General features: G+C 34.8%; 1 protein-coding gene across 1 annotated transcript in view; it reads right to left on the bottom strand.

Annotated features, from left to right (window-relative positions):
- Positions 1-1,152: 1,152 nt before the first annotated feature.
- The window catches only part of LOC150091089 (ecto-NOX disulfide-thiol exchanger 2), a 230,637-nt gene continuing 204,214 nt past the window's right edge, over positions 1,153-27,575 (bottom strand). The window contains exons 13-14 of the mRNA XM_090382875.1: positions 23,973-24,108; positions 1,153-1,361 (exon numbers count right to left, since the gene is read on the bottom strand). Coding sequence (XP_090239001.1) covers positions 1,153-1,361; positions 23,973-24,108 — 345 coding nt within the window. The remainder of the gene's footprint in view (positions 1,362-23,972; positions 24,109-27,575) is intronic.

Below are 27,575 nucleotides of genomic sequence, written 5' to 3'. Positions count from 1 at the left end.
TTATGTTTGCGTGTAGCCACCTGATCATCTAATATTCATCAAAGTGTGAATGCAGAAGCTGACACAAGAGTGAAGAAGTTTTTTTTTTAAGCACGGTCATGGGTGACAAAAACGTGGGTCCACTCATATGACTCTGAAACGAAGAGACAGCTGGAGTGGTACCATCAAAATTCACTGTGCAAAAAGAAGTTCAAAAGACAGCCTTCTGTCTGTAAGGCAGAAGGCTGTCTCATGGCGACAGTGTTTTGGGACAAAAATGGAGTCGTGCTTGTGGACTTCTTGGAAGGCACCACAATCAACTCAGATCAATATGGGGAAAAGTTGAAAGCCTGCATCAATAGTTTGGCTGGACAAAAACCTTAATGAGGTTCTTCTCCATGACATCGCATGACCCCCCACACCAGTCTGTGCACAGTGGAAGCCATTGCAAAACCAGGGTGCAGTTTCTCCCTCATCCCTATCATAGCCCAAATCTTGCACCGTTCAACTATCACCTCAGTGAAGGATGCACTCCGTGGAACCTGTTTTGTGGATGGCAACTAGCTAAAGTACAGTGTTCGCAAAGCCGTCCAGAGCAAGAGTAAGTACAGGTTTTACAGGACTGGAATACAGCATCTGACTCAGAGATGGCGGAAGTGCATAGAAAATGATGGTGACTTTGTGGAAAAATAAGTATTTATTAATGATTGAGAATTAATTGATGTAAAAGGCATAGTTGTAGGAATTAAATTTTCTGAAAAAAAAAAAAAGAGATATTACTTTCATACCACTATTTATATATATATTTAAAAAAAAAACACAAGTGTGCATCAGTGTCTAGAATTTATGGAGTTTAAAAGTAAATGATGAATATACATGAATGACAGAGTGGTACCACATGGCATCTCAGTGTTACAGAAGGCAGTGAATCAGACAGAAAAAAAAGATTTTTGGATAACTTTATTATGTGATATTTTATATACAGACATATTTCCTACTAGTGCCTAAGGAGTCGGCATAAGTTAGCCTCCTTTACAGTATTTCACAGAAATAACAGGCATCATGTTATTTAAATGTACAATGAATGCATTTTGTGTAACTAAAGTTACTGTCGAAATTATTAATATATTCAACAAGGGTATTATATTACTAATACTCTTGTTGAAATAATGTCTACTGAGTTTTGAAACCACAGAATGTCCACCTTCTTTCTAAAGTAGCACCCACTCCAGAAATACACTGTTTAAACACAGTAGGAAATTTCAGCATTAGACTATCTACATCTCTGGGTTGAAGACTACTGTCCATTTGATGTAGATATGACCAAACATAATCTACACTGGCCCCAAATGGATGTACATGAAGGAAAGTAGAAATCACACCTGGAAGGGGGGGAAAAATAAATAAAACATAGAACAAATGATTTTATAATAATACAACTTTGGAATTACTAAATGGCTTTAATGACAAGAGATTCAGAAATGGTTCTTTCCAAAATAAGAATGATGTGTGCAAAGCAAGCCAATCAATTATTGACACCACTGTGCTTGTTATTCCATCCAAAATGTTCTCTTAGTATACCATCATATACTAAAGTTCTTACATCTGACCAAAACACTGTATGGAGGTTCATTTTTGTGAACTAGTTTCAGTTCCTCTGATAAATGATACCATCTACATTTGTTGCTACGAAATATGTAGATTTCTATGTATTTTGAAATTTGCAATTGCTAAGTATTGTCCCACAGTATCCTAGCACATTAAAATTTGCTTAGCTTGTCTGCATGTTAATGTTAATAATAACTGACCTTACGCCTCACAAAATATTCTGATTCAATAGTAATAGCGTACAAATAAAATGATAATGCTACATCACATCTTGCCTATTGCTTTAGATTCTGTAACATTAGTATTTGTGATTCTGTAATTTAACCAGAGGGGTCCTTGTGTTGCATGACTATCAACTTTCAAAAAGCTGGAGATAAGGTAGTTGTGAGCACAAGAAAAATGAAATTTTGAAAAGGAAACTTCTTTTCTTCTCCCAAGAAGTTTTGTGCAGAATCCTACAGTAGTGGGATTCTGCACAGCTGCTTTAAAATTACCACTAAGCTGATTTGAGAAAGATATTGTTGCAGACTTTGTACAGCATTACTGAGTCAAAGTTTACAATGGCACCACTGCCAGAGAACATTTTAAAAGCTTTTACCAGCTCTGAATTCATTTCCCCCCCCCCCCACCAGTCAAAAAAAAAAAAAAAAAATTGTACCTCTAAAAGAAAATGGTCTGCTGATTTAAAACATATCAAAATTATGTCTCTTTTACATCTCCATTGAGATATATACTGATATTTTAGCAACTTAATGAACAGCAAATTGCAATTATCATACAATAATAAATGTTATCTTAAAAATGAATCTTATTATTTTAAAAGTTTGCTACTTTTATAAGAGTTACTCTTATAATCCATTTTGCTTTCCTTCTTAACACTGCAGTAAAGTCAATACCAGAAATTCACAATTATCATTATCAGCAGTAAGAATCTGCAGATAAAAGAACCACTAGGTGGCAGTGATGACAGTGTATTGATGGGGGATTTATTTAAAGTAACTACCATCAAGGGTAAAGGGAAGTGTTTTTGCTTTCATAAAGGAGACTACAGTGATTCAGACAGTGTTTAAATTCTCTACAGTGGGACCATCTAATGGTGTTACTAATGACAAATTCTAATTGGGAAGCAATTAGGGAAATAATTACAGAAGCTGTTCATACCAACTAAGGAATACCTTTCAAGGCTTAGACCTAAATGGATATCAGATGAACCAATGAAACATGTGAGCCTATGGCAGATATAAACTAAGTCACAAAGGAGGTTAGGCAAGTTAAGAAAAATGAGAAATCTTTGGAAAAGGATGCAAAGAAAAACAGCAATTTCTTTATATATGTAAACATAAGAAGGAAGGGGGGGATGATCACATTGGTCCACTTGCTATTGATGGGTTCAATTGTTGATGAACCTGCTCAGGTTGCTGACAAACTGAATAAGTATTTTTCATATACATTCACACATGAGGAATTATTTATGGAAATGGAAGATGAGATTATCCCCACATGCTAGTCAAAGAATTTTAAGCTCCCGGAAATGGATATTTTTGATAAATTTTTGCTGTTTTATCTAACCTGTCATATTAAATCATATTCTATAAGTAGCTACATAGTCCTAGTCACGCTCCTTAGTTTATTTTGAATTTCGCTACAGATTTTGTAGGTTACTACTTAATATACTTCAAACCTTTGTATCACTTGAAACTTTCTGCCATTGTTATAGTATTGTAGAATGATGCAATGGGAATTCTAATTTTTTTTATTGTGGTAAATACATAGTTTTAAAGTTCAAATTACGTAGGTTGGAGTTAGTATGACATTTTCTTATTATAATTAAATTATAACTTTCAAGAATAATGGTACAGCCTAATACATATATGAAAATACAATATCTTTTTGTGCTTAACTAAGGATATAACTAATTTAACATTCAGATCTTTACAGTGTAGCTTAAGGTATAAATAAAACTAGATAGCATAACACTACATTTAAAAATCTGCTTAGTGTAGTATTGTCCATTAATCAATTAAATTGTATTTTATGGAAATCATTCCCCAGACTAGAGCAGCAAAGCAAAATGGGCACAAAGTAGTGGGAGTGCTGTGGCTTGGAGGGAGAACCGCGGGGGGCAATTCTCCAATGCATCATAGTCTCAATAAACGTACTTGTGAAATGTTTTAGGACCTTTCTAGAACAGGACATGATCTAGTCAAGGAGGATGTTTTTTTGCACGTGTTAGGTACATTGAGTGTAAACAAATTAGGTGCCAACTCAGCATTTTTAGGGTAGATGCCCTTGAAGGAATTAAAATGGGGACTCATTCAGCTACCAGTGCTAGGAGTATAGTAAATAAATTTGAAGTGCTGGTCAAGACATCAAAGGTGGATATTGTTAGGATATCAGATACATGGTGTCACACAGATATAAGAAATGCAAAATTTGAATTACGAGTAAAATGTGTACAGAAACGATAGGAAGGGAGGAGGGATTATGTTAGTTAAGAAACACAAAACCTAAGGCAGCGCATCCAGTTGACATGGGTGGACAGTGCAGTGTCAAGTCAGTTTGGTGTGACATAAGCACTGGAAAAGCAAAATCGAGAGTAGGAGTGTTATAGGCCAAATGACTCTAATGAGCATAATGAACAACTGAACAGAGAAATAGTGGGCCAGTAAATCAGAATGTCTTATAATGGAGGATTTTAACTTCCCAGATCTTGTGGGTTAGTCATTCATACACTAGCAAGAATTTTGTAGATTTAATGGATGATTATTTTCTACAGCAGCATGTTAGAGAGGCAACCAGAGGAAGTAATACTCGATCTTCATTATCAGCATTATGCATTAAGAATCTGCAGATAACGAGAGAGTGACTACAGGGATTTGACAGTTTTTAAGTCTTATACAGTGGACCAACTGATGATATTATCAACAGAAAATTCTAAATGGGAAGCGTTAAAGGTTTAGGCCTAAATGGATGTCACGTGAACTAATGAGATGTAACAGAGAAGAAAAATGCATGGGATGCATATAAATTATCAGGCAACACAGGTGCTTATGGCAGATATAAGTCAGTCTGTAATAAGGTCACAAAGAAGGTTAGGTTTAAACAGAGGAGGACGAGTCAGATTGGTCCATTTAATATCGAAGGTGTGACTCTCCATGATCCTGCTCAGGTAGTTGACAAAACTGAATGAGTATTTTGTATCTACATTCACACAAGGATTTTTGCAGGGAAGGGGGAGGCCACAAGTTTATTGAACTCTAACAGAGACCTAAATGATTTTGTAATAACTGAGAGCAAAGTGGAGTAGAAATTGAAGTTAAACATAAGAAATGCATGTGGGCTGGATGGGATCTATTCAGTTATATTAAAGGAGGTAGCAAAAGAAAAAGCGAACCCTTAGCCATAATTAGGAGAGCATCCTTGGATTCAGGGGATGTTCCCACAGACTGGAGATGTGCAAAAGTATTCCCAATTCACAAAAGGGGATCAAAAGGTGACAAGGATAATTACAAATTTATTAATTGAACTTCTTTTCTGGGGAAAACAATGGAGCCACTGGTTAAAGAAGCATTGCAAGATCAGCTAGACATGACTAAGTTATAGTTCAAACACAGCATGATTTGTTAAGGGGAAGTCTCGTCTGAACAATTTAATTGGATACTATCACAAAGGAACCGGATGCAAAAAATAATTTTGATATCATATACTTGGATTTCAGGAAAGATTTTGATACTGTTGCACATGGAAGACTGCTGTACAAATTGCAGCAGTATGGCATTAAGGGTAAGTTGCTACAATGGATAAAGAGATGGTTGAGTGGAAGATGACAGAGAGTGGTAATCAATGGACACTGTTCTTCACGGACTATTGTTATTAGTGAAGTGCCCCGGGGTTCGCTGTGGGGCGCATTGTTGTTTTCTATATTTATCAATGATAATGATGAAGATATATCAGGCTTAATGTCCAAGTATGCAGATGATATGAGGGTTGACAATGTTGTTAATGATAGTAATGACAGTACACTACTGCAACAGGATCTAGAAAAGTTGGGCAGATGGGCTTGAGAGGTGCCAACTGAATTTGAACATTGACAAATGTAAAATACTGCATATGAGTAACAGTAACACCAAAGTATGTACTAATTATGTGGTACTACACTCAGGGTAGTGCAGAATGAAAAAGAACTGGGGGTAATTATGCAGACAAGCTGCCAGAGCAGCTCAGGGTGTTGTCAATGATAAGGAGGTGATTATCTCCTTGAGTACTACATACAGGTCTGGAGGCTTTATTTTAGGAAGGATATAGGGCTGCTGGAATGAGTACAGAGAAAGGCATCGAGATTGGTGAGGGGAACAAAGGGTTGCTCTTACCAAGAAAGGCTTAAGTTCTGCAAATTGCAGTATGTGGAGACTAGGCACCTGCAAAGTGATCTGATTGAGGTGAATTAGTCTTTGAATGGTTTGAGCAAGCTCAGCGCTGATGGAGCATAAATTCAAATTGAGGAAATACTGTTATAGATGTGTGGAAATTTGCCTTTAGCCAGTGGTTATTGATTGTTGGAACAAACTTCCATCTGTTGTAGTAGTAGTGGAAGTTGATAGCTTAAATAAATTCAAGGAAAAACTGGACAAACATTTGAAGTGAATGAAATGGTTTTTTTTTTGCTAATGCTATATAAGCTTGCTTTCTTGCATCATACACCTCTACTAATACTAAAGAGAAATTGTTGAAGTTAAACCTAAGAAAGGTATCTGGGATCTATCCAGTTATATTAAGGGAGGTAACAAGGGAAGTAAGCAAACCCTTAGCCATAATTATTAGAGCTGACTCGGGGGAGGTCCTCACGGACTGGAGATATGCAAATGTATCCCAAATTCACGGAGGGGGATCAAAAGGTGACACTAGCTTAACTTCTGTTCCAGGGAAAATAATGGAGTTATTGGTTAACTCTGTAGACAGGCCTCCAGTTATACTTCAAACAGCATTGGTTTGTTAAGAAGAAATCTTGTCTGACCAACATGACTGGATACCACAATGCAGTCAAAGAACTGGATGCAAAAAATAACTTTGATATCATATTCAGTCATTCCCCCTCCGCCCCAACTTACATAAGGGTTATGTTCCACGGAACTGTATGCAAGTTGAAATTTCACTATATGTTTTTGCAGCACTTGCAACTATGTGTGCTGAATTTGATTGAAACAAAAAATAAATGTTTGATGAATATGCAAATAGAATTATTTATTCAATTCTTTTTATCTCACTTGCAGCAAAAATTACAAAAGTGTGCTTCAAAATGTACAATAAAAAGATTAAGACAAGTGCCAGTACAAATACCTTATAATCAAAAATATATAAGAAGCGCAAGATAAATGGCATAATGGCACTGGCAGAGCATTGGTCAAGGCATAAGGGGTGTGGAACTATAGCAGCTGGCGATGCTGAGTATCAGTGGTAGCAGTACCAGCAACATTAATAGTTGAGATGCCTCACTAATTTCAAAAGAGGTTGAAGGCTGGGGAGATTCTGGACAGTGGCTTATTTCTTTATAGCAAGCAAGCACATTCATGACAGCAGATGATTGGGGGGATGGGGAGCATCGTATATTCAGCATTTCATTTAAAACAGAGATAAATTACAATATAAACACAATGAATGTTGTATGTACTTTTTTTAAGGCACTTGGCTTATGGAGTTACACAGTCCACATATTTTTGCCATCCCAGTCGGGTCCTTCATTTATTTTGTATTTATGTAAGTCGGAGAGTGGCTGCACTTGGATTTCAGGAAAGCTTTTCATTTTGTTACACAAAATTGCTTGAGTGGCCATCAATGGACACTACTAATGTTATTAGTGGAGCCTCTCAGGTCTCAGCCCATTTATGTTTTCTATATTTGTTAATGATATTGATGAGGCTTAATATCCAAGTTTACAGATGATACAAAGGTTGGCAGGGTGAAAATGACAATAATTTCAGTTTGCTATGCAAATGGCAGTAACTACAGATTAATGTACTGACAGTATGGTACTACACTTACAAGATCACATATCTCTACAGAAACACATACCATCTTTCATAATGAAATATTTTGAAATCTGTTACATTTTTGATATGCTGCAATTTTAGTTCCTGCTTCAAGTAACTTCCACTGTTGTAATCTAGAACCAAGGAGCTTCACCTGCTCTTTAGATAAGATTAAATCAAACTAAGTCATTTAACTCTTCTTGCTTAAGTCTGGCACGTTATACATTTTCTGATATTAACATATCACTTGCAATAACAAATGATACGTTATTTATTTCCCAGTTAGCCATATACTCAGATTTACTGTGCAGCTAATACAGCACATATGTGGGGGTCCAAGATTTGCCTGATCACCAATCTTGCAGCCAAATTACGTTTAGCAACACTGTAGATTTTCTTCCTGAGTGTTCATTGTAAAACATCCAAACATGGCAGAAACTGGCAAGGTGATTCATACATACCCTTACTTTGCTTCTTCTTAAACATTTTAACAAATGTTTACATTTGTTAAAATGCAATATACAGCGAGATACCTAGATAAACTGTACTCTTACTTGCGCTGTAACTGCCTTTCTGTTACTGAAAAAGAGAGGTGGGAGGTAGAAAAGGGTGAACATTACTGCCATCCATGAGCATGTGCAAACATTATTTCAAGGTAATACAACAGATAGTGTTATATCTACTTCCACGAATTTTAGTAAGATATGTATTGTGGGTAAACAACCTGTATAAGTAAATATTGTCCTTTTTTAAATTTACACAAAAACTGACTGGAAATGGCTGATATATTAGTGCAGGTAAAAATCATGTTGGTCAGTGTTATTAAATTTTCAAGAATGACTGGGGATAACCTGTTATATTTCATGCTTCCTTGTGCCTTTTCAGCTCTCCAATCAAGGATCACTATACCTTTTTCCTTTCATAATAGTATCTGGCAAGTTCTCAAGCTAAATCTGTCAGAACTGATGCTCCAAAAAATCAACTGTTCACTGACACTAAGAAATCTAAAAATTGTGTAACCTCAGCATTTATAAGAACATGACTTTGCAGTGAGAACTTGAACACATTGTCAAATTTACCAATAAAGTACTTTCTTACTGAAATAAATAACAGAATTTTCTCTTGTTTTAGACTCTCCATAACTATGACAATAAAAATGCCTATGAATAGGTCAAAATTATCCTTGTAGTTTAATCTGTTATGGTAATTAACTTCCAAATTGGAAATGAAAGATTTAAAAACTGATGGTATAAAAAATTAGCAAATAAAATTATTATTCAACATATCTAGGAGTTGTGTTTGGATTTACAAATAATGACATTTAAAAGAAACAAGCAAATTTTTTATTCAAACTAGAAGAGAGGAATGTGAACAGACTTTTTGCATGACCTATTTGATATTAGTATTAGCCATATCGTGCAAGAAAGCCATTGCTTTTGCAGCACTTAGAAAAAAAAAATTAAAATAATAATAAAACTGACTAATTCGTGTACTTTCCTCCTCATGTAGATAACTATCAAATTGACCTTTGAATTTATCCAAGCTTTCAGCTTCAATATGCACTGAGGTAACTTGTTTCAGCTGCTTGCAAAAGGAAAACTTCCTGGATTCTAGTCTAAACCCTTGTAATTTGAATTCATGGCCCCAAGTATTGGAATCATTTACAACAATGAAAATTTCACCTGAAGTCTCCTCTCAGAGCCTTATAAACCCTATAAATCCCCCATAATTGTGTGTATCGATAGGTTATACTTGGAGAGAAAGGAAGTGAATGAAATAGTAGATCAGAAATTAAAAATGAATTTGATGGTATGAACCAGAGCTATAATGCTCTACGTTGATAACAATATTTGTAAAAGAATAAGAGAAGTTTACCTCAATATGATACGCAGAACACTTCCATTATGATACTCTCCAGAAATTAAAACAAAAACAATTTAAAAAAATCAAATCTTGCATTACAGTAAGAAATAATTAACAATAATTAAAAATCAATTTAACAAAAAGAATTGCAAAACGATTTTCCTTCCTGCAGCTGACAATGCCTTTCGACCGTATGTCGTGACTACAGAAATGAAAATTACTGAATAGGATATAACCTATTAATACACACAATTATGGGGAATTTTTCGAATACCTTGGTGCATAATTACATTAGATTAACAGTAAGATACTCAGCCCAAAGTTACCATATTTCTTTTCTATTGCCTTCAAAACAACATCGTTCCGAAGTTTGCCAGGGTCATTTTAAATCATACAATTTCGGGCATTAAGCAACCAGCACTTGCCACATCGCATAATATTATAGTTAGGCTTGCCTTAAAATCTCAGTTTTCTAATAAAAAAAAATACCTTTCCCAAGTTAGGAAACTTTGCAACAAATTAAAAAATTATCTGCATCCTAATGACCGGTCTGTATTGAAGAACTCCATAGATTTGTGACATGAAGCACAGGCCTCAGAAATAAAAAAACAGACATGTAAACAAACTGAATACATTATTGGGAGGGTCAAGATACGTTCATACGAGTTCTAACATATTGTCCTGACTTGCAACCAAATGCATAGAATTCTGAGACAACCCCACCCAATATGCATAATGGTCTACCGCAGAATACTTAGCTAGTTTGCGAATACCCCCTCGCCCAACATTCAATGAACCAACATATCAACAGGTTATAAATTTTTCCTCATACACTATTGCAGGACCAGATCACACTTTTATCCAAAGGATTAAATTACAATTTACCACCTCGAAAACTACTTAAACAAACAGTGCGTAATTGAATTTGGACTCTAATGTTCCACAAAAAGATTTATTTATTCAACAAGTTAACCATGTGGTGAATAACATAAAAGAAACGCAACTTCCTAAATTGAATATACATGACAGTTCAGCTTTACATGAACTTTGGGAAAATAAAGACATTATTCAGAGAGCTGATAAAGGAGATACAGTGGTAATACTCAATAAACCTGATTATATTAATAAGTTAGTCAGTTGTACCAGATACCTCCACTTATATTGAAGTAGACCTGGCACTATTTACTAATTTGGTCAATCGATACAATGAAATGCTAACCACATTACTATAGCTCAGTTAAAGGAATTGAAGGCCAGAACATACAATATTCTTTCACTTTTTGGTCAGGTAAAATTACGAGACCAGATTTCCTATTCTGCCTACTGCTTCCTACAGAAACTTGGCATTTTCATCCTTGGCCACACATGTATATAGCATTATAAAACCTTTTAGACAGGCAATACAGTTTGGGATTAAGAACTACAATACATTACTTAATAACCTTAAGGATTGTAGACTTGGCAGTAATGATAATTTATTCTCACTAGATGTTACCACATTAGATATTCTTTGGGATATGTTAAATGATAACTCAGTACCGATTAATTATATGAAGCTTTCTATTAAGGAAATAATTAAACTCTTAGTTGAAGCCAACTATATCATCTTTCAAGACAAAGTATACAAACAAATTTTTGGTTTGCCAATGGAATTAAGCCTGAGTGGCCTAATATTAGAGATCTATCTCTCAATGATTGAACGTATACATTTGACACATTTTCTACCTTGTATCACATACTATGGGAGGTATTTAGACAATGTTCTAGTCATTACCAATAGTAGCACTATCCAAGACATTTTACATTTGTTTAATAATATTCATTCTAGACTCAAATTTCCACTGGAGATGGAGAATACGGATACTAAGTCATTAAATTTCACGCTTACTCGGGACGCGAATAAAATCCAATTTAACATATATCGTAAACCTACAAACACCGGTATGCTTCTGCATTATAACAGCTATCACCCATTTACCTACAAAAGATCGATTATCTTTAATCAATTTCTTAATGTGTATAAATATTCAGCGACTGAATCTGCTTTGGGCTCAGAAATGCAAATATTAACCAGCAGATTCTGAAACAGGGGTTACCTACTTGCTACAATACAGAATTAGGGTACAAGCTAAGGTTAGGTTACAAAAAAATACACCAACCAACAATAATAATATCAAAAAATACTTTATTTCTGTCCCATATATTGAACAGTGGCACAAACAACTTAACAGATTCTTTAAAGATACCAAATTTAAAATTATATCTAAGCCAATATAGAAATTACACACTATACTGAACAATCGCTCAGTCCTTTCCTTGTTTGCAACACAAATAAATGACCTAGATGATTTATAGAAATAAATGACTCGCTCATCGCAAGATGAGTCTCACTCATCTTGCGATGAGTGAGACTCGTCGTATAGTCAGTTCTACACGGTTCCCCTGAATTTTCGTGTTAATCAACACGTTGTCTCAGTTCATGCTTCTCATTCAGCAGCATCAGAATTAGCCTTTCGTGCCATTAATGAAAAACATACTTTTTTATTTAATGAGGCCAAAATGCTTAGTGTCCAATGTAATTATACGAGACTATTAATTGCAGAAACCATCGAAATTAAATTACATGAGAATTCTGTTAATGTTCACCAGCAATATCTAATCTCCAACTCGTGGTCCTTTACACGCATGCATGAAGACAAATAATCCTCATTTAAGTTCCATGTCACCCCTATTCAGTAATTTTCATTCCTGTGATCACGACATATGGTCTAAAAGCACTGTCAGCTTCAGGAAGGAAAATCGTTTTGCAATTTTGTTTCGTTAAATTAATTTTTTAATTGCATTAAATTGATTTCTTAAAAATTGTTTTATTTTCTGGAGAGTATCATATGGAAGTGTTCTACGTATCATATTGAGGTAAACTTCTCTTATTATTTTATTTTATTTTTACAAATGTTTCACTTATGGAACATTCATTTATGTAACAGCTTAAAACTAGAACAAATTATGGACAATATTTAAAATAAGGTTAGTGCTATGGAATGAAAAAACATATTCCACAAAAACTGAAGCAAAGGTAAAGGCAATATTATGTGTGCATTTCTCTATTCTCATCTTGCTTCCAAAATTTGAGTGATAACTGCACACTATTACATATTGTTATATCAGGGGAATCTGAAAAGTATTAAACAGGATAAGGGTAAAATGTGTGCAAAACTACAGGATATCATGCATTCTCCATTTAGTTCAGTGTGGATTTTACTTCTCTCATTTGGCAATAAATATGGGAATTATTTTAATTTAATTACTAGATACAGGACTTTTGTATTTTTGACTATAAACCATTGGAAAACAAATGCAAGATATACTGAGGTACTGCCTTCAAAAGTACAATGACAAATATTAGATGGCTGATACAATAAGAAAGTCATCTGCCATATTCACAACCAGTGCTACTATATATGTTGAATTTCTGGCCTAATAAACATTCAGCATGTAAAGTCTGCATGCCATTGAGAGTAGTTTTCAATCATAATTGCCATTGGGGGAAAAAAAAAAAAAAAAAAAAAAAAACCCAGATGAAGAGAGATGAAAATCATGATTTGATCAATCACATTTATCCATGGAAAACTGTGTAGAGCTGACAGTTTAATAATGCTACAAGATATATATCATTAGTGATTTTAGATTTCATGTGAAAAGTCTTGCAACACATCTGATTAATTTCTTGATTTATTTTTTTTTTTTTTATAATCTGAATACCCACTTAATGCTAGATAGTTTAAAAAATAGTCATAACAATGGGAAAGTGAGAGATGTTTCAGACTACCAATTTGAGTGAAACCACATCAACAATAGTCAGACACTGAAGACAACACACTCTCACAAAATACAAAAATCTTCTGGTTTAAAAACAGGCAGTTTTAACAGCATAAATACTCTGCCAGTAATTCATTGTAGATAACAGGTTGAAATATAAGGCTTTCATTTATACTACAGAACCATTGTTGTGGGTGAATAATCCTAATATCAGCTGTGTATGTGACATTTGTCTGTACATGTGGGAATAAAATCCAAGACTAACTAACAGGGAGAAACCCCTGCTTCCTCTGTCTGAGATTGATTAACTACAGCTCCAACTGAAGAGGAACAAAGATTTCCACCAGTTTCAGATGTGAATTTAACCTTAACTCTCCAAATGAGTAGCAAAGTTTCCGGCATCCCCCTCCCCCCATACTTCTCCTTCAACCCATGCACGGTACTAAGTACTATAGGTTTTGATACCTTTCGTGTTTGAGGTTTTCATAAAAAAAAACAGAAGCAGCACGCCAACTCAGCAGCAATGGAGGAAAATGAAATAAATTTTTTTTTAATTTAAGGACAGAATTGTGTAGAAATATTATTCTTGCTTATGATGGGGAGAATGGATTTAGTAGCTCTACGTAAAAATTCATAACTACTACTAATAAAACAAAAAAAATTTAATGGGAAGAGGAAAGTATTGTGAAAAAAAAAAAAAAAAAAATGTATACAATGAGTAAATATGACATTTTGTATTATATGTAAAATACAACTGTTTCATATAACATGCTCTTCTCCCTGCTCTCCCAACTGTCTTTGTCATCATCTTGTAGGGTATGCTAGATTTTTTTATTTATTTATTTACAAAGATAACTGTCTTCAACTGTAGCACCCACATGGGACTTCGTGATATGAATACTGGTACTTTTAAAATATTTTCATCACCCTCCATAAACTGCCAGTGGGCCAGACATCAGTAGAGATGTCATCTGAGCTCTTCAGATTCTGTGTAAATTTTGCCTTGAGTGTCTGCTGTTACTAAACACCATGGCAAAATTTCATGCCTGCCTACTTCACTTGAAATTGGCAACTGGTAAATGGTAGTAAATACAGTATTTCATTACAGATATAATATTGTAAGGTATTCCTTAGGGGAAATTACCTGTTCATTTGGAGTCTATATATATATTTCTTTTGAGTTTAATGAACAGACCCCCCCCCATATAGTCTGTTGAATGGAAGGTTTTCTATATTTTCCCCATATATATACAGGGTGATTCACTACCAGTGCGACAAACTTGCAGGAGGTGTAGGGGCACAAAGACGAATCGGAATCACATAGCATTGCAGGGTCCGAAATGCCTTAGTCATGCGGTAGAGGACGTTGAACAGGAGGTCGCGTGAACAGCGATCCCACTGGAAGTCAGCATTTGCAAACCGTTTCTGTTGAAGAAACCAAGTAGCAAATGTCCTCCGGAGTGGATAATCCGCAGGCTCCAATGATTGGATGCGTTGCAGATGGTATGAACTCATTTGGTTTGTTGACAGTATCTTCCATACAGTGGATTGGGAAATACCCAATCGTTGGCCTATCGATCGAGTACTCTTACTCGGATTGCCTTCTGCAAGACGTAGGACATTCTCCTCATTGTCTAGCATCCTCATCGTTTGCTCTTGATTCATGGTACCTCTTGTGAAACAACCAGTCTCACGTAACCTTCTGTGCACACGTGCGAAAATCGTATGATGAGGAGCATCCCTGTGCAGGAAACGTTCCTGGTACAAGCGCAGAGCCGCGCACCAATTACAGTCCGCAGCTCCATACGCGAGATGCATGTCGGCCAGTTCAACGTTTGAATACTCATCTATCCTACTGCCTTGGGAACCGGTTCACAAATGCTGACTTCCAGCGGGATCGCTGTTCAACATCCTCTACCGCATGACGAAGGCATTTCGGACCCTGCAATGCTATGTGATTCCGATTCGTCTTTGTGCCCCCTACACCTCCTGCAAGTTTGTCGCACTGGTAGTGAATCACCCTGTATATATAACATATTTATGAATATGTAATGAAGTCTGCTATAAATACTGTTAAGTCCCACAAAAACCAACAATATCACTGAGACTGGTCTGATTGTTGCCTGGGTACAGAACATTTAGCCCTAAGCAGCTGTAATAAATGAGATGCAGTAGAAGTTAAACTTCATTGTAAAATGGAGTAAGTCAAACAGTGGGAAAGCAAAACCAAGATGGTACTGTCTGCTGTCATCCACTTTTTGAATGACAGTAATTTCAATCTAAATGCAAGGAAATTCTCCATGGCACCAGAAGGAATAAATCATTTAAGAGCTTTATTATTCACCAAAGATCAATTTTGGAAGTGTCATACTTGCTTTTGCTATGGAAGAAACAATAGGGTAGAAAACGTTACTTACCAGACAAACAGGTTTGACGGTAGTGTCTAATCTGAGCATTATATTTGCCATTAAACATACCTATACATATGTCAAGTTGAGAAGCTTGGAAAATTACCCAATTTCAATTTGGAAGGATATTGAAATTGTGTGTGGTTTATAATCAAAATACATTGTAATTTGTATAATTTTCGACTACCATAAACTGTACTTATACATTTTTATACATATGCAAATAAGTTCATTTGGTTGGGGAGGTCTCACTTTAGAATTATAAATCACAAATTGTGATATTTTGATTTGTTTTTCTTTCTTATGTTTATTAAAGTTAAAAAGCAGTCGTGGAAACTGTAAAATAGAAAGTTCCTGTCTCTTTAAATAATGTAGAGTACAATTTTAGAAACCTCTTTCTCTATCAAGACTTTATGTAAACAAGCATGCTGAATTACGCATTTGTTATAGAATTGTATATAGTGCTTCAACTTGTATCCTATTTTTTACCCTTTAACTACTTCAGTTTTCTTTCCTTTTTTTTTTTTTTTATATCATTTGAAGTATCTAGACAAGATACGAGTGTTGGTATTAATCAAAAGATCTTGAATGTTTAAAATCCAGGCGTGAAAAATCTTAGTTTTATTGTGGTAGACATTTGTGAATAAATAACTGCATTAATTGTCATTATGAGAAAGATAATCGTATCATGGAGAATTCAATCACTTTCTCACAGCAAAATTGAGTAGGAGTGTGTTATAGGCCTAATGACTCTGATGAGTATAATGAACAAATGTACAGAGAAATAGTGGCCAGTAAATTGGATTGTCTTATAGAGGGGGATTGACTGGAACTTATGGGATTGGTCACTTCCAAACCAGCAAGGCTTTTATGGATTAATTGGATGATTGTTTAGTGCAGCAGCATGTTTGAGAGACAACCAGAGGGAGTAATACTCTTGATCTGATTATCAGTAGTGATTCTTCATGCATTAAGAATCTGTAGATAAAGGAACCACTATGTGGCAGTGATCACAGTGTGCTCGAGTGGGATTTACTCAAAGAGGTAACTACCATCAGGGGTAAAGAGAAGGGTTTTTGCTTTCGTAAAGGCGACTATGGAGGTCTGAGACAGTATTTAAATTCTATATGGTGGGACCAACTGATGATGTTACCAACAGCAAATTCAAAATGGGAAGAATTCAAAGAATTAATCTTGGAAGCTACTAGACTTTACATACCAAATAAGAAATACTGTTCAAGATTTAGGACTAAATGAATGTCAGATGAACTAATGAGATGTGGCAGAGAAGAAAAATGCATGGGATACATATAAATTAATGGGTGACACAGAAAAATAATGATAGATATAAGCTGGTCTGTAATGAGGTCACAAAGGAGGTTAGGGACCAACTGATGATAAGAAAGGCACCTGGGTTGGACAGGATCTATCCCATTATATTAAAGGAGGCAGCAAAAGGAAGTAAACAAACCCTCCTTAGATTCAGGGGAGGTCCCCATGGACTGGAGATGTGCAAATGTATCCCCAATTCACAAAGGGTGACGGAAATAATTATAGACCTGTTAGTTTAACTTCTGTTCTGGGAAAATAATGGAGTCACTGGTTAAAGAGGTGATGCAGGATTACCTGGATAAAACTGCAGTAATAGTTCAGACACAGCATGGGTTTGTTAAGGGGAAGTCTTGTCTGACCAATTTGACTGGATACTATGATGTGGTCACAAAGGAACTGGATGCAAAAATTAATTTTGATATCATATACTTGGATTTTAGGAAAGCTTTTAATACTGTTGCACATGGAAGACTACTGTATAATTGGAGCAGTATGGCATTAAGGGCAAATTGCTGCTATGGATAAAGGGACACTGCCCTTCGTCAACTCTCCCCGAGTTTGGTTCCATTGTTGTTTTCTGTATTTATTAATGTTGTTGATGAAGGTATGAACGTAATGTTGAAGTTTGCAGACGATATGGAGGGCGGCAGGGTTGCTAATGACAGTACTCTACTGCAACAGGATCTAGAAAAGTTGAACAGATGGGCTGAGAGGTGGCAACTGAAGTTTAATAACATTAACAAATGTAAATTACTGTATGTGGGTAGCATTAACCACAAAGTAATGTATCAACTGTGTGGTACTACACTAACAGTGGTAGAGAATGAAAAACCTGGGTTTAATTCTGCAGTCACATATAAAGTTTTCTAAGCAATGCAGACAGTCTACAAGAGTAGCCATGGTGTCTTGTCAATGATATACAGGAATTTTTCTAACAGAGGTAAGGAGGTGATTATTCCCTTGCATAAGGCAATGGTCAGGCCACACCTTGAGTGCTGCATACAGGCCTGCAGCTCTACATCTATCATTTTACGATAGATGTAGAGCTGCTGGAATGAGTACAGAGAAGGGCAACAAGATTGGTGAATGGAACAAATGGCTGATCTGACTGATGTATAAGGCCTTGGTTTTAGCATGCTCAATGCTGATGGGATTTTTCTTCTTGCCCAGATAATTGCGTGAGGAGACATAAATTCAAATTGAGTAAATGTAGTTATAGAACAGATTGTGGAAGTTTGCCTTTAGGCAGTGGATGGTTCAGCAAACTTCCATCTGTTGTTGTAGAAGTTGATAGCTTAAATAAATTCAAGGCAGAACTAGACAAACATTTGCAGTGAAATGGATGGGTGAAATGGGAAGGATTTATTTATTTATTATTTTTTGGCTGATGCTGTTTAAGCTTGCTAATTTTTCTTATTACCACTATTACTAGTTGTACAATTCAATCTATATAAGCTGTATGTTAAAATAATTGCTATGATACATAATAAACATATGTTTAACTGATAGAGATATTATGCATGTAAAAATGTAATGTTCCTCTCTTGTGGTACTGTCCAACAAACTTTATAACTTATCGTGTTTATAACTTTATAACTACTCTTGCTAATTCCACTAAAGACAGTTATACAGCATTTTGCATGAGCCGAAGACCAGCTTATTACCGCTTTAGAATAGCTGGACAAATGTTAGATTATGGTAGCAACATTTTACCTTGTACGTATGGATTTTTTTTTTTTGTGTGGGCATAAATGTCTACTTATGGAACTGCACTCTAAAATAAACAACACAGAACCAAATGAAAAGAGAGAGAAAAAAAGTGACAATTTATGTGCACAATTAGAGTAAAAAAAAATTTTTTTTTCCCCCTTTTCTTTTTACAACTGTAACCACTTGCTAGGCGTTTTTTCTCTCAGCTGCTCAAAAGGAACATTGAATTGGTCACTGGTTAATGCAAGTTCCCCACAAGCAGCTTACATAGCAATAATTGGCAAGAATAGTTCACACTAAGTTGCAAAGTCTACTAGATAAGTGACAGCAAGAAAAGGGAGAAATGTCAGCCTTTCTGCATTCATACAAGTTCATTTGCATTATACCATTATAACCAGCATATAATATCCCAATATATGGGGTCCTCTTCAGCAGAGAAGTACAATTATATATAATAACCAACATACCTCTTGTTTTAATGTACAGCTTATATTTTTGTTATCAGGTACAGTCAGTCCTCGTATAACACGTGTTTATATTACACGAATTCGATCATACATGATTTATAAATAGGGGAACGATATCTTATATAACACAAACCGAATTCGCTTATGCACGATTCGCCTTTGTGTTTACAAGAAATGGCAATCGAACGCGGAATCACCCCAACTGAACGCAACACGATAGGAATGAAGAGAAGATTCTGAAAATGTATTTGTTTTTTTATATCAGTGAAGTGGAAACACATTTCACCATAATAATGTAAAAACCCACACAATTCCAGCTATCGGTATTATCGCAAATGCAATTAGATCGAGTTTACTACCAGTTTATAACAGATTCCACTAGCAGGAATGCAACTGGAAATTATTTTTGTTTTATGGTAGTAACCCCCAGAAATGCGCTTTGGTAAAATGTGAGGTGTTAATAGTGTATTTCTGCCTATACGGTGTTGTTTATTCAGTTGCTACACACACATGCAGCTTTGTTTATGTGTATCAAGTGTGCCTCCTCGTTTTGTAATTGTGCTTTATTCCCTAAAAATGAGTAAAATACTTAAAAGGTGTGAAAAGGAAGCGTCCTGGTGAAGACACTGCAGAATCAGAGAGAAAAAGAAAAGCAATATCAATAAACAGAGGCGGACTGGATCAAAAATTCTTACCAGGGAAAATTTATAGTGGCCTCATACTATGGTTTGTGGCCAAAATCACACTGGCCTCCAGCCCACTGGGATTTCCCCGGTAAGGCTTATGGCCAGTCCGCTTCTGTCGATAGAGAAAAAATATGAAATTGTGAAACGCTTTGAGCGAAATGAAAGACCATGTGATATTGCACATGCTACAGACCTAAATGAGGCAACGCCGAGAAAATAAAAACAACTTTCATAGCAGGAGCAACTCAAAGTGTAATTAAAACCCATTAGATTAAGACACAAAGAATTGGAAGAGATGGAACGGCTGTCATCTGTTTGGACGGAAAATCAAACAAAAAAACAGGTTGCTTACAATAGAAGAAAAAGCATTAGCAATATTTTATTACGTAATAAAATACGTAAGTATTTTATTACGATTATTTATTGTTTGGTAATGTTTTGGTTACAAATGTGTGTTCAATCTTGGGTGGTCGGCACCTAACCCTATTTTTCCCATAGGGCCTGTTGTTTATATTGCACGAGGGTTTCTAGGAACACAACTATTGTGCTATACGAGGACTGACTGTACATTGCTTATGGTGGCAAAAATGAAACACACCAATTTCTGTAATTACATATGAGAAATTGAGAGACATTTCACATACCTTTTTGTGAATTCCTTAAGAAAGGAATAATGACATATAGCAGCTGTTGTAACGTTATAAATTTATAATGATACAGTAATGTATCATTATAAATTAGCAAATTTTATAACAATACATTATTAGCAAATTTTTGTTCTAGTTCCATTCAATATTGTTATAATATTTGAGTATACCTGGTTTTGGTAGGTTCAAATTAGATAAGCTGTTTATAAGCTGCAAAATCCAATTCAGACTTTGAATTTCATTGTAGACATATTTCAATTTATCCGTACTGAAATGCATATAAAACTCTATATAAGGGGTGGCCAACTTAATTTGTGATGCGATCTACTTCAGCACATTTTTTGCTGAAGTAGATCGCATCACAGAAAAATGTGCTGCGATCTACCATCTCAAGAATTTCATTGCACATAGTTAAAAGAGTTAATCAACACATATTGAAAAATGTTGTTTATAAATTTTAAAATTAAACACAAATCAGAATTTTTATTTTAAATTCATACATATTTTAATTTATGCGAAGTTTGTGTCTTCGTGTCATCTGCCAATCTTTCAAAATCGGGGATATAGTGTGATAAAGCCAACCGTAAATCTTCCGTATGCAAGTCCATAAGAGTAGAGTGATTCTTTGTTTGTTTTGAATACGAAAAGGCGATTCACATAGATATGTGGAACCAAAACAGGAATTTAAAAGTTCACTACATTATTTTACATTTGGGTACTTTTCTTGACAAACATTTCCAAAAGTATTTTTCTGATGATCTGGCTTTTAGGAAGATATCATTTTACAATGTACTAATTTCATTTTCAAGTAATATTTTCTCCATGTGAAAAATCTCAGCTTCCCCCCCCCCTTCTGCAATTTGTTTTGTATCTAAGTCGACATTAAATGTATAAGAAATATATTGAACAGTGTCTTCAATTGTTTTAAAATCACTGAATCTGGTTTCAAAATCATTTGCAACTTTCTCAATTTCAGAAACATATTTCTCACTATTAAATTCAAAAACAGGATATTTTTGCAAATGATCTTGCATATTTGCAAAATAATCGATTTCCCCCCCCCCATTTGAGATCCTTATCCATTGCCAAAAATTGATGTTTATATGCAAAAATACTACTAATCATGTCACCTACGTTTTTATTTTTTCCTTGTAATTCCAAATTTAGATCATTTAATTTACTGGTAAAATCTCTCAAAAAAGCCAGATCACACAACCACTCCATAGCTTGTAGCCGCTGATAATCATCTCCCCTTTGATCAACAATTTTTTTAATTTCATTCAGCAAATTTCTAAATCTCTGTAGAAACCTACTCTGATTCAGCCACCTGACATCTGGTTCATTTTCATCGAGTTGCATTTTGAAAAGTCCTCTGATAATACTTTTAGTATTTAATCTTTTGCTGGCTAACACTTGTTAGTGGATGATACTGTAGTAACTCAAAAAATCTGCGAATTCATCATCCTTTTGGCACAATGCAATGAATCTGTTAAAGATGCCCCTTCATTGCTTTAGTTCCATCTGTTTTTATGACATGAGCTTAAAATAATGGTAATTTAATTTTTTCAATAAAATTTTTGAATGCGTTAAATATATGAAGACTTCTAGTTCTTTCTTTTAATGAAACCATATCCAGTATTTCTTCTCTAGTGGCAGAATCATCAAAAACCATACAAATTAAAATGAGTAATTCAGCTGTAGCCAGGTGGGAAGGAGCAGCAGTGCGTAGCATACGCTTCTTGATTAGACTGGGGTTCGAGCCCATCACCACCAAATACGGAGGATGCGGAAAGGTCAGGGAATGACCACCGCATATCCCGGAGCAATATGGCCTTAGTTGCTAATGCTCCAAATAACAAACAAACAATCAGCTGTATCACTGACGTCTGTAGATTCATCCAGTTGTAAAGAATAGAACACACAATTAGCAATATGAGCACACAATTGTTTGCTCACATTTTTGCTCATTTTTTCGATGCGTCGGATCACAGTACTTCGAGATAATTACATATCTTGAAGAGCACTTTTACTTTCATTTTCGTTCTTAAAATTTTCAAAAAAGAATCTGTTATTTCTAAAAATACATCATTGATGAATTTACCATCAAAAATGGTTTGTATTTTTTTGCAAGACGACTCACTTTAAATGACGCTACAATTACTGCTTTAGATTGTAAATTAGGTGTCATGAAGAAATTGTTGTGCGAATATTCTGGATTTAAGTTCTTTTAATTTATTTTTTCTAAGATCACTATTAGGTGGAAAATCTAATTGGTATTTACTATGGAATGTGTTGAAGTGCCTTTCTAAACTTCTTTTTTGGGTATTGCCAATCAAACAACATATCTCTTTTATCTTTACAAAAAGTATTCTAGTTCCCACTCTTAATGAAAATGATACGTTTCACTCTTTTTTTTGGTAGTATTCATTTTAAATCAAAGGGTATTAAATTAACTTATAAGAACTGTCCAGTTATTAATATTATTGCTGTTGTTTGGTTTTTAGGAGCATTAGCAACTAAGGCCATATTGCTCCGGGAATATGCGGTCGTCATTCCCTGACCTTTCTGCATCCTCCGTATTTGGTGGTGACGGGCTCGAACCCCGGTCTAATCAAGAAGCGTGTGCTACGCACTGCTGCTCCTTCCCACCTGGCTACGGAGGTGCCTTATTAATATTAAGTAAGCTAAATAAGAATTCGACACATACACTATGTTCTCCACAACGTAACCATGAATTTTCACTAGACAAACCTAGCGGCTGTGCAGCGACAAGAGTAGTCACATGGTTCAACGGATTTGTAATAAACGTATGCAGCGGAGCGCATAATAATAATATTTAGATTTTGACTAATCTATTTTATATAGATATATTTAAAATTCGTTGCGATCAAACAAAATTAAATCCGCGATCGACTGGTAGATTGCAATCAACTTGTTGGCCACCCCTGCTCTATATCATTTGACAGTGATGTCAAAATACACTATATTTTGAATTATCTGGTATTGAATTAAAGAGGATATACTGTAGTACTGTACTGTTGTTTGATTTTTAGGAGCATTAGCAACTAAGGCCATATTGCTCCGGGGATATGCGGTGGTCATTCCCTGACCTTTCCGTATTTGGTGGTCACGGGCTTGAACCCCGGTCTAATCAAGAAGCATGTGCTATGCACTGCCGCAGTACTGTACTAGCTACCATGTGAATTTTAATACACTTGGTCCTCCTAGCCAACAGTGGGCCAATCACTTTGTTAGAACTGATAATTAAACTTGTTCTCTATCCCGATACTAACCCAATATGTATGTAGTGTATCATGAAACCTTTCTGAACAATAAATTACCCATATAACTTCCAAGACCTCAAGAGAATCCATGAATAGGGATCACTGCATTAAATGTATACAAGTTTTATATTAAAAAATCCTACCTATCAGCTGAGCTTCTTTTTCTGTGATATTTACAGAACTTGATGACACTGATGATATTTCTGTAGTTACACTGTGACCTTGCTCTTGTTCTCCATCAGACTGAGTACTTTCATTTTCTTTTTCACCCTGAATATTCTTGTAATAATATTTAAAAAATTCTTAGAAAAATTTTATTAGTTATAATACAGTTGATTCCAGTTATTTGGAACACATCGCAACTAGTGCATTTTGGCCTGATTAAGCAGCTGCCCCAATTATGCAAAGGTTCACGTAAATAGTTAAAAATACAGCTGTACAATCAAATCATGTTACAATGGACTCACCAAAGTAAAGTACCATTCACTAAACGATATGTATAGTGAATGGTAAGTGCCGATCATTGTGATCACGTTTGTGAATTGAATTTTAAATCTATTAAACAGCGATTCTAATCAGGGAAAATAGGAGGAATATTATCCACATGCTTAAAAGTAAAGATATATTAAGTACAAATTTACACTTTATTACTTACCAATTAAAAAATTAAATGATACAAGAAAATCGGAAGAATATGTTCCATAGGTTAGCAAAATAAAAATAAATTTATGCTTACGTGCATAGCTTAATTAATACATATGTAATATGTACATGCTAACTAGTTGATATTTCTGTTCACTGATATTTGTGGATGGTGGGTTAAAATTTAAAACAGTAAAAAAGATAAGCAATCAATAACAAAGAACACGACATACACAAATTGCATGTAACACAATACGTGCAAGTGAGAATGGAGTAACAAGTTACAAAGCTAAAAAAATAGGAATGAAGAGAAGATTCTGAAAAATTTTTTTTTTTATATGATTGAAGATTTCATGGAAGTGTAAATACATTTCACCATAATAACCAACAGAATTCCAATGTTGGTATTATCGCAAATCCAATAAGATCAAGTTTACTATCCATTTACAATAGCTTGCACTAACAAAAAAGCCCAATAAACAGGGGACTGCTAATTGTTTTTCTTGTTCAGATTTCTGGAGGTTATGGTTGTAACCTTCAGAAATCTGACCGAACCACGTGGTATGGTCGGAAACAATCACAGGGTAATCTTGAGTGCTGCAGTCTCCTGCTCCGATTAAATGGCATGTTGTCCCAATTAAGCGAAGTAAACCCTGGCCATTTTCTCAATTGGGTTCTGTTCTTTAAGATTTGCCCCAATTAACTGATGTATCAAATAACAGGAATCCACTGTTTTAATACAGAAAACAATCATCTATTTATAATTCATAGTTTTGTACAAATTTTTAATCTTCTTTGAATTCACCCAAATCTAATTATTCTGCAAATAACAGCACTATTAGTATCTTTTGTAAGATGGTTATAATCACTTGTCAGAGAGAGAGAGAAAATAATAAAAGCCTAATAAACCTGCAGTACATTGTTTATGTAAATAAATCTGTGTTGGAAGAAGCTAAGGAAACACCAAGTAAAAAAAATTATAAACTGTAAACAGAGAAGTACATTTATATAGCTCAAAATTAACTTTTTGGCTTTAAAAGCACTCAATTGCTTTTCAAAGAATTAACACAGAACAATGTTGCCCTATTTTATAATAATCTGTCTCTTAAACAAGTGACTAAAACCAACAAACATGCTGATTCTGGAAACTAAACCAAATTTTACTGTAACAATAAAAGCTACTTTAACAAACTTTCTGAAAATTTGTGTTTTTTTTTTTAAAAATAGATTTCTGACACGGAGTAAGATGATAATGCAAGTTTTAAGAAATCTGGAGTTGTCAACCACTACATAATCTATTATAGAGTTGGACAAATTCACTTAAATTGAGTAGCCAGACATAATATGGTTATGAAATGCACTTTACTTATAAACAATAATACAGCCAGGTTCTTTCCAACTTGATTTTGGCAACTATATTAGCTCATTTGTTGATGATGATGTACATACAGGGCAATGATCCCCCAAGAAGGGTTGTGCACAAAAATATTTTTTTAACTAAAATTAATTTTTTTATTAAAACAATAAAAATTTAAAACAATACATTCAAAGGGAAAAAAACACACAAAATTTTCATTGAAATGTATTTAAATTGCAATAATTATTAATATAATAATACGAAATTTTTAGAAATCTTCAAGTACCGTGTTAGTAGACTTTTCTAGTCTACTAACACGGTACTTGAAGATTTCTAAAAATTTCGAAATTAATTCAATATTTTATTTATATTATTAATATAATATAAATAAAATATTGAATTAATTTCTTCTAAGTATTTTTTTTTTCCTATTTTAGCAGGAGCTAAAAGCAAAACAACTTTGAGTTTATTGGAACAATTAATTTCCATTTCATTTCATATGATATTCCATTTTAATGATACTCAACAAAGAAACAAAATAATATTTTTGAAATCCTTAACACAAATTACTAAGCTGTAAAAACTTGAATATATCTTGACATATGGTCACTGTCCAATGAAATCAGGCCAAGGTGACAATGCATAAGACTCAGTTACATGAGTCAGGTAATTACTGAAAAAAGATTTGATTACTGAAACTAATATAACGGATTGAAAAGTGCCAACAGTATCTGGACATAAGATGATCATCCTCTCTCAGAAGATATGAATGTGTGAAGTGGCTACATCCGATATGGAGCTGAGATAGGACAACTTCCTCCAGGTGAACCATGTGCTAACTAGGCTGCCAGTGTATAATTACACTTATAGGCTTGATTTTGTATAGTTTATTTTTGGTGTGTCCATGCCAAGATTCTTTACATCATGAGAGTAATTTGTTATGGATTAGATGCTTGTCTGTATCAGGGACCAGCATTCATTCTGATGTCATTCTGAAGCAGTGCTGATTTGGCTCCCACATCATGTGGCCCTATTAATCCAGCCAAAGCAAATATCAAAGCCAAACTCTGAAAGAGTGTAGCATTTTGCTGTACCTGATGCAATACTGGATGAGGAATGCATGTCACCTCTGATAGAGCTTGTATATATCATACACCTTAGGTATTAGTGGGCTTTTATATGATCCAAGGCTAGTTCTACTGCATGCAGCACAGCAGTGTATATATTACATTCACAGAGAATCTGATTGCAGACTGTTTCTTGATAAAACACAAGCATACCATCACAGATGCTTCAGACTTCGATTCATCTGTATATACTTGCAAGAAGTCAGAATATTCAGCCCTGTGTGCTGCAAAGAGTAGCAGCACACGAGTACCTGGAAGTGGATGTCCAGGTGATCGCTGCTTCTTGGTAGCCAAAAGGCCGAAACACAACACTACACACAGACAAATTTTTTTCTGTGCTATCATTTTTTCCCATTTCGAATGAAAAACTTTTTTTGACGTGAATAACATCTATACTGGGGGTACCCTAGGGTGCTCAGGGAGTCACAAAAAGTGAAAAGCCTAAACCGCAGCTATATCTCCGAAACTAATAGACAATTTATACTTATTTTGTCGGGTATATAATGCAGTCGACGAATATGCAATAAAAAATTAGAAATTTTGACATTTAATATAATTTTTTTCGAAAAAACTAAAAAGTTCACGTTGGTCATTTGCTGTTGCACCTTGGTTACTTTCAC

This window comes from Mastigoproctus giganteus, chromosome 1, assembly GCF_048544385.1.
Source record: "Mastigoproctus giganteus isolate SK-2022 chromosome 1, ASM4854438v1, whole genome shotgun sequence".
NCBI lineage: Eukaryota > Metazoa > Arthropoda > Arachnida > Uropygi > Thelyphonidae > Mastigoproctus > Mastigoproctus giganteus.
Note: the sequence above shows the minus strand (reverse complement) of the source record. Positions and strands in the feature narration are given on the sequence as shown.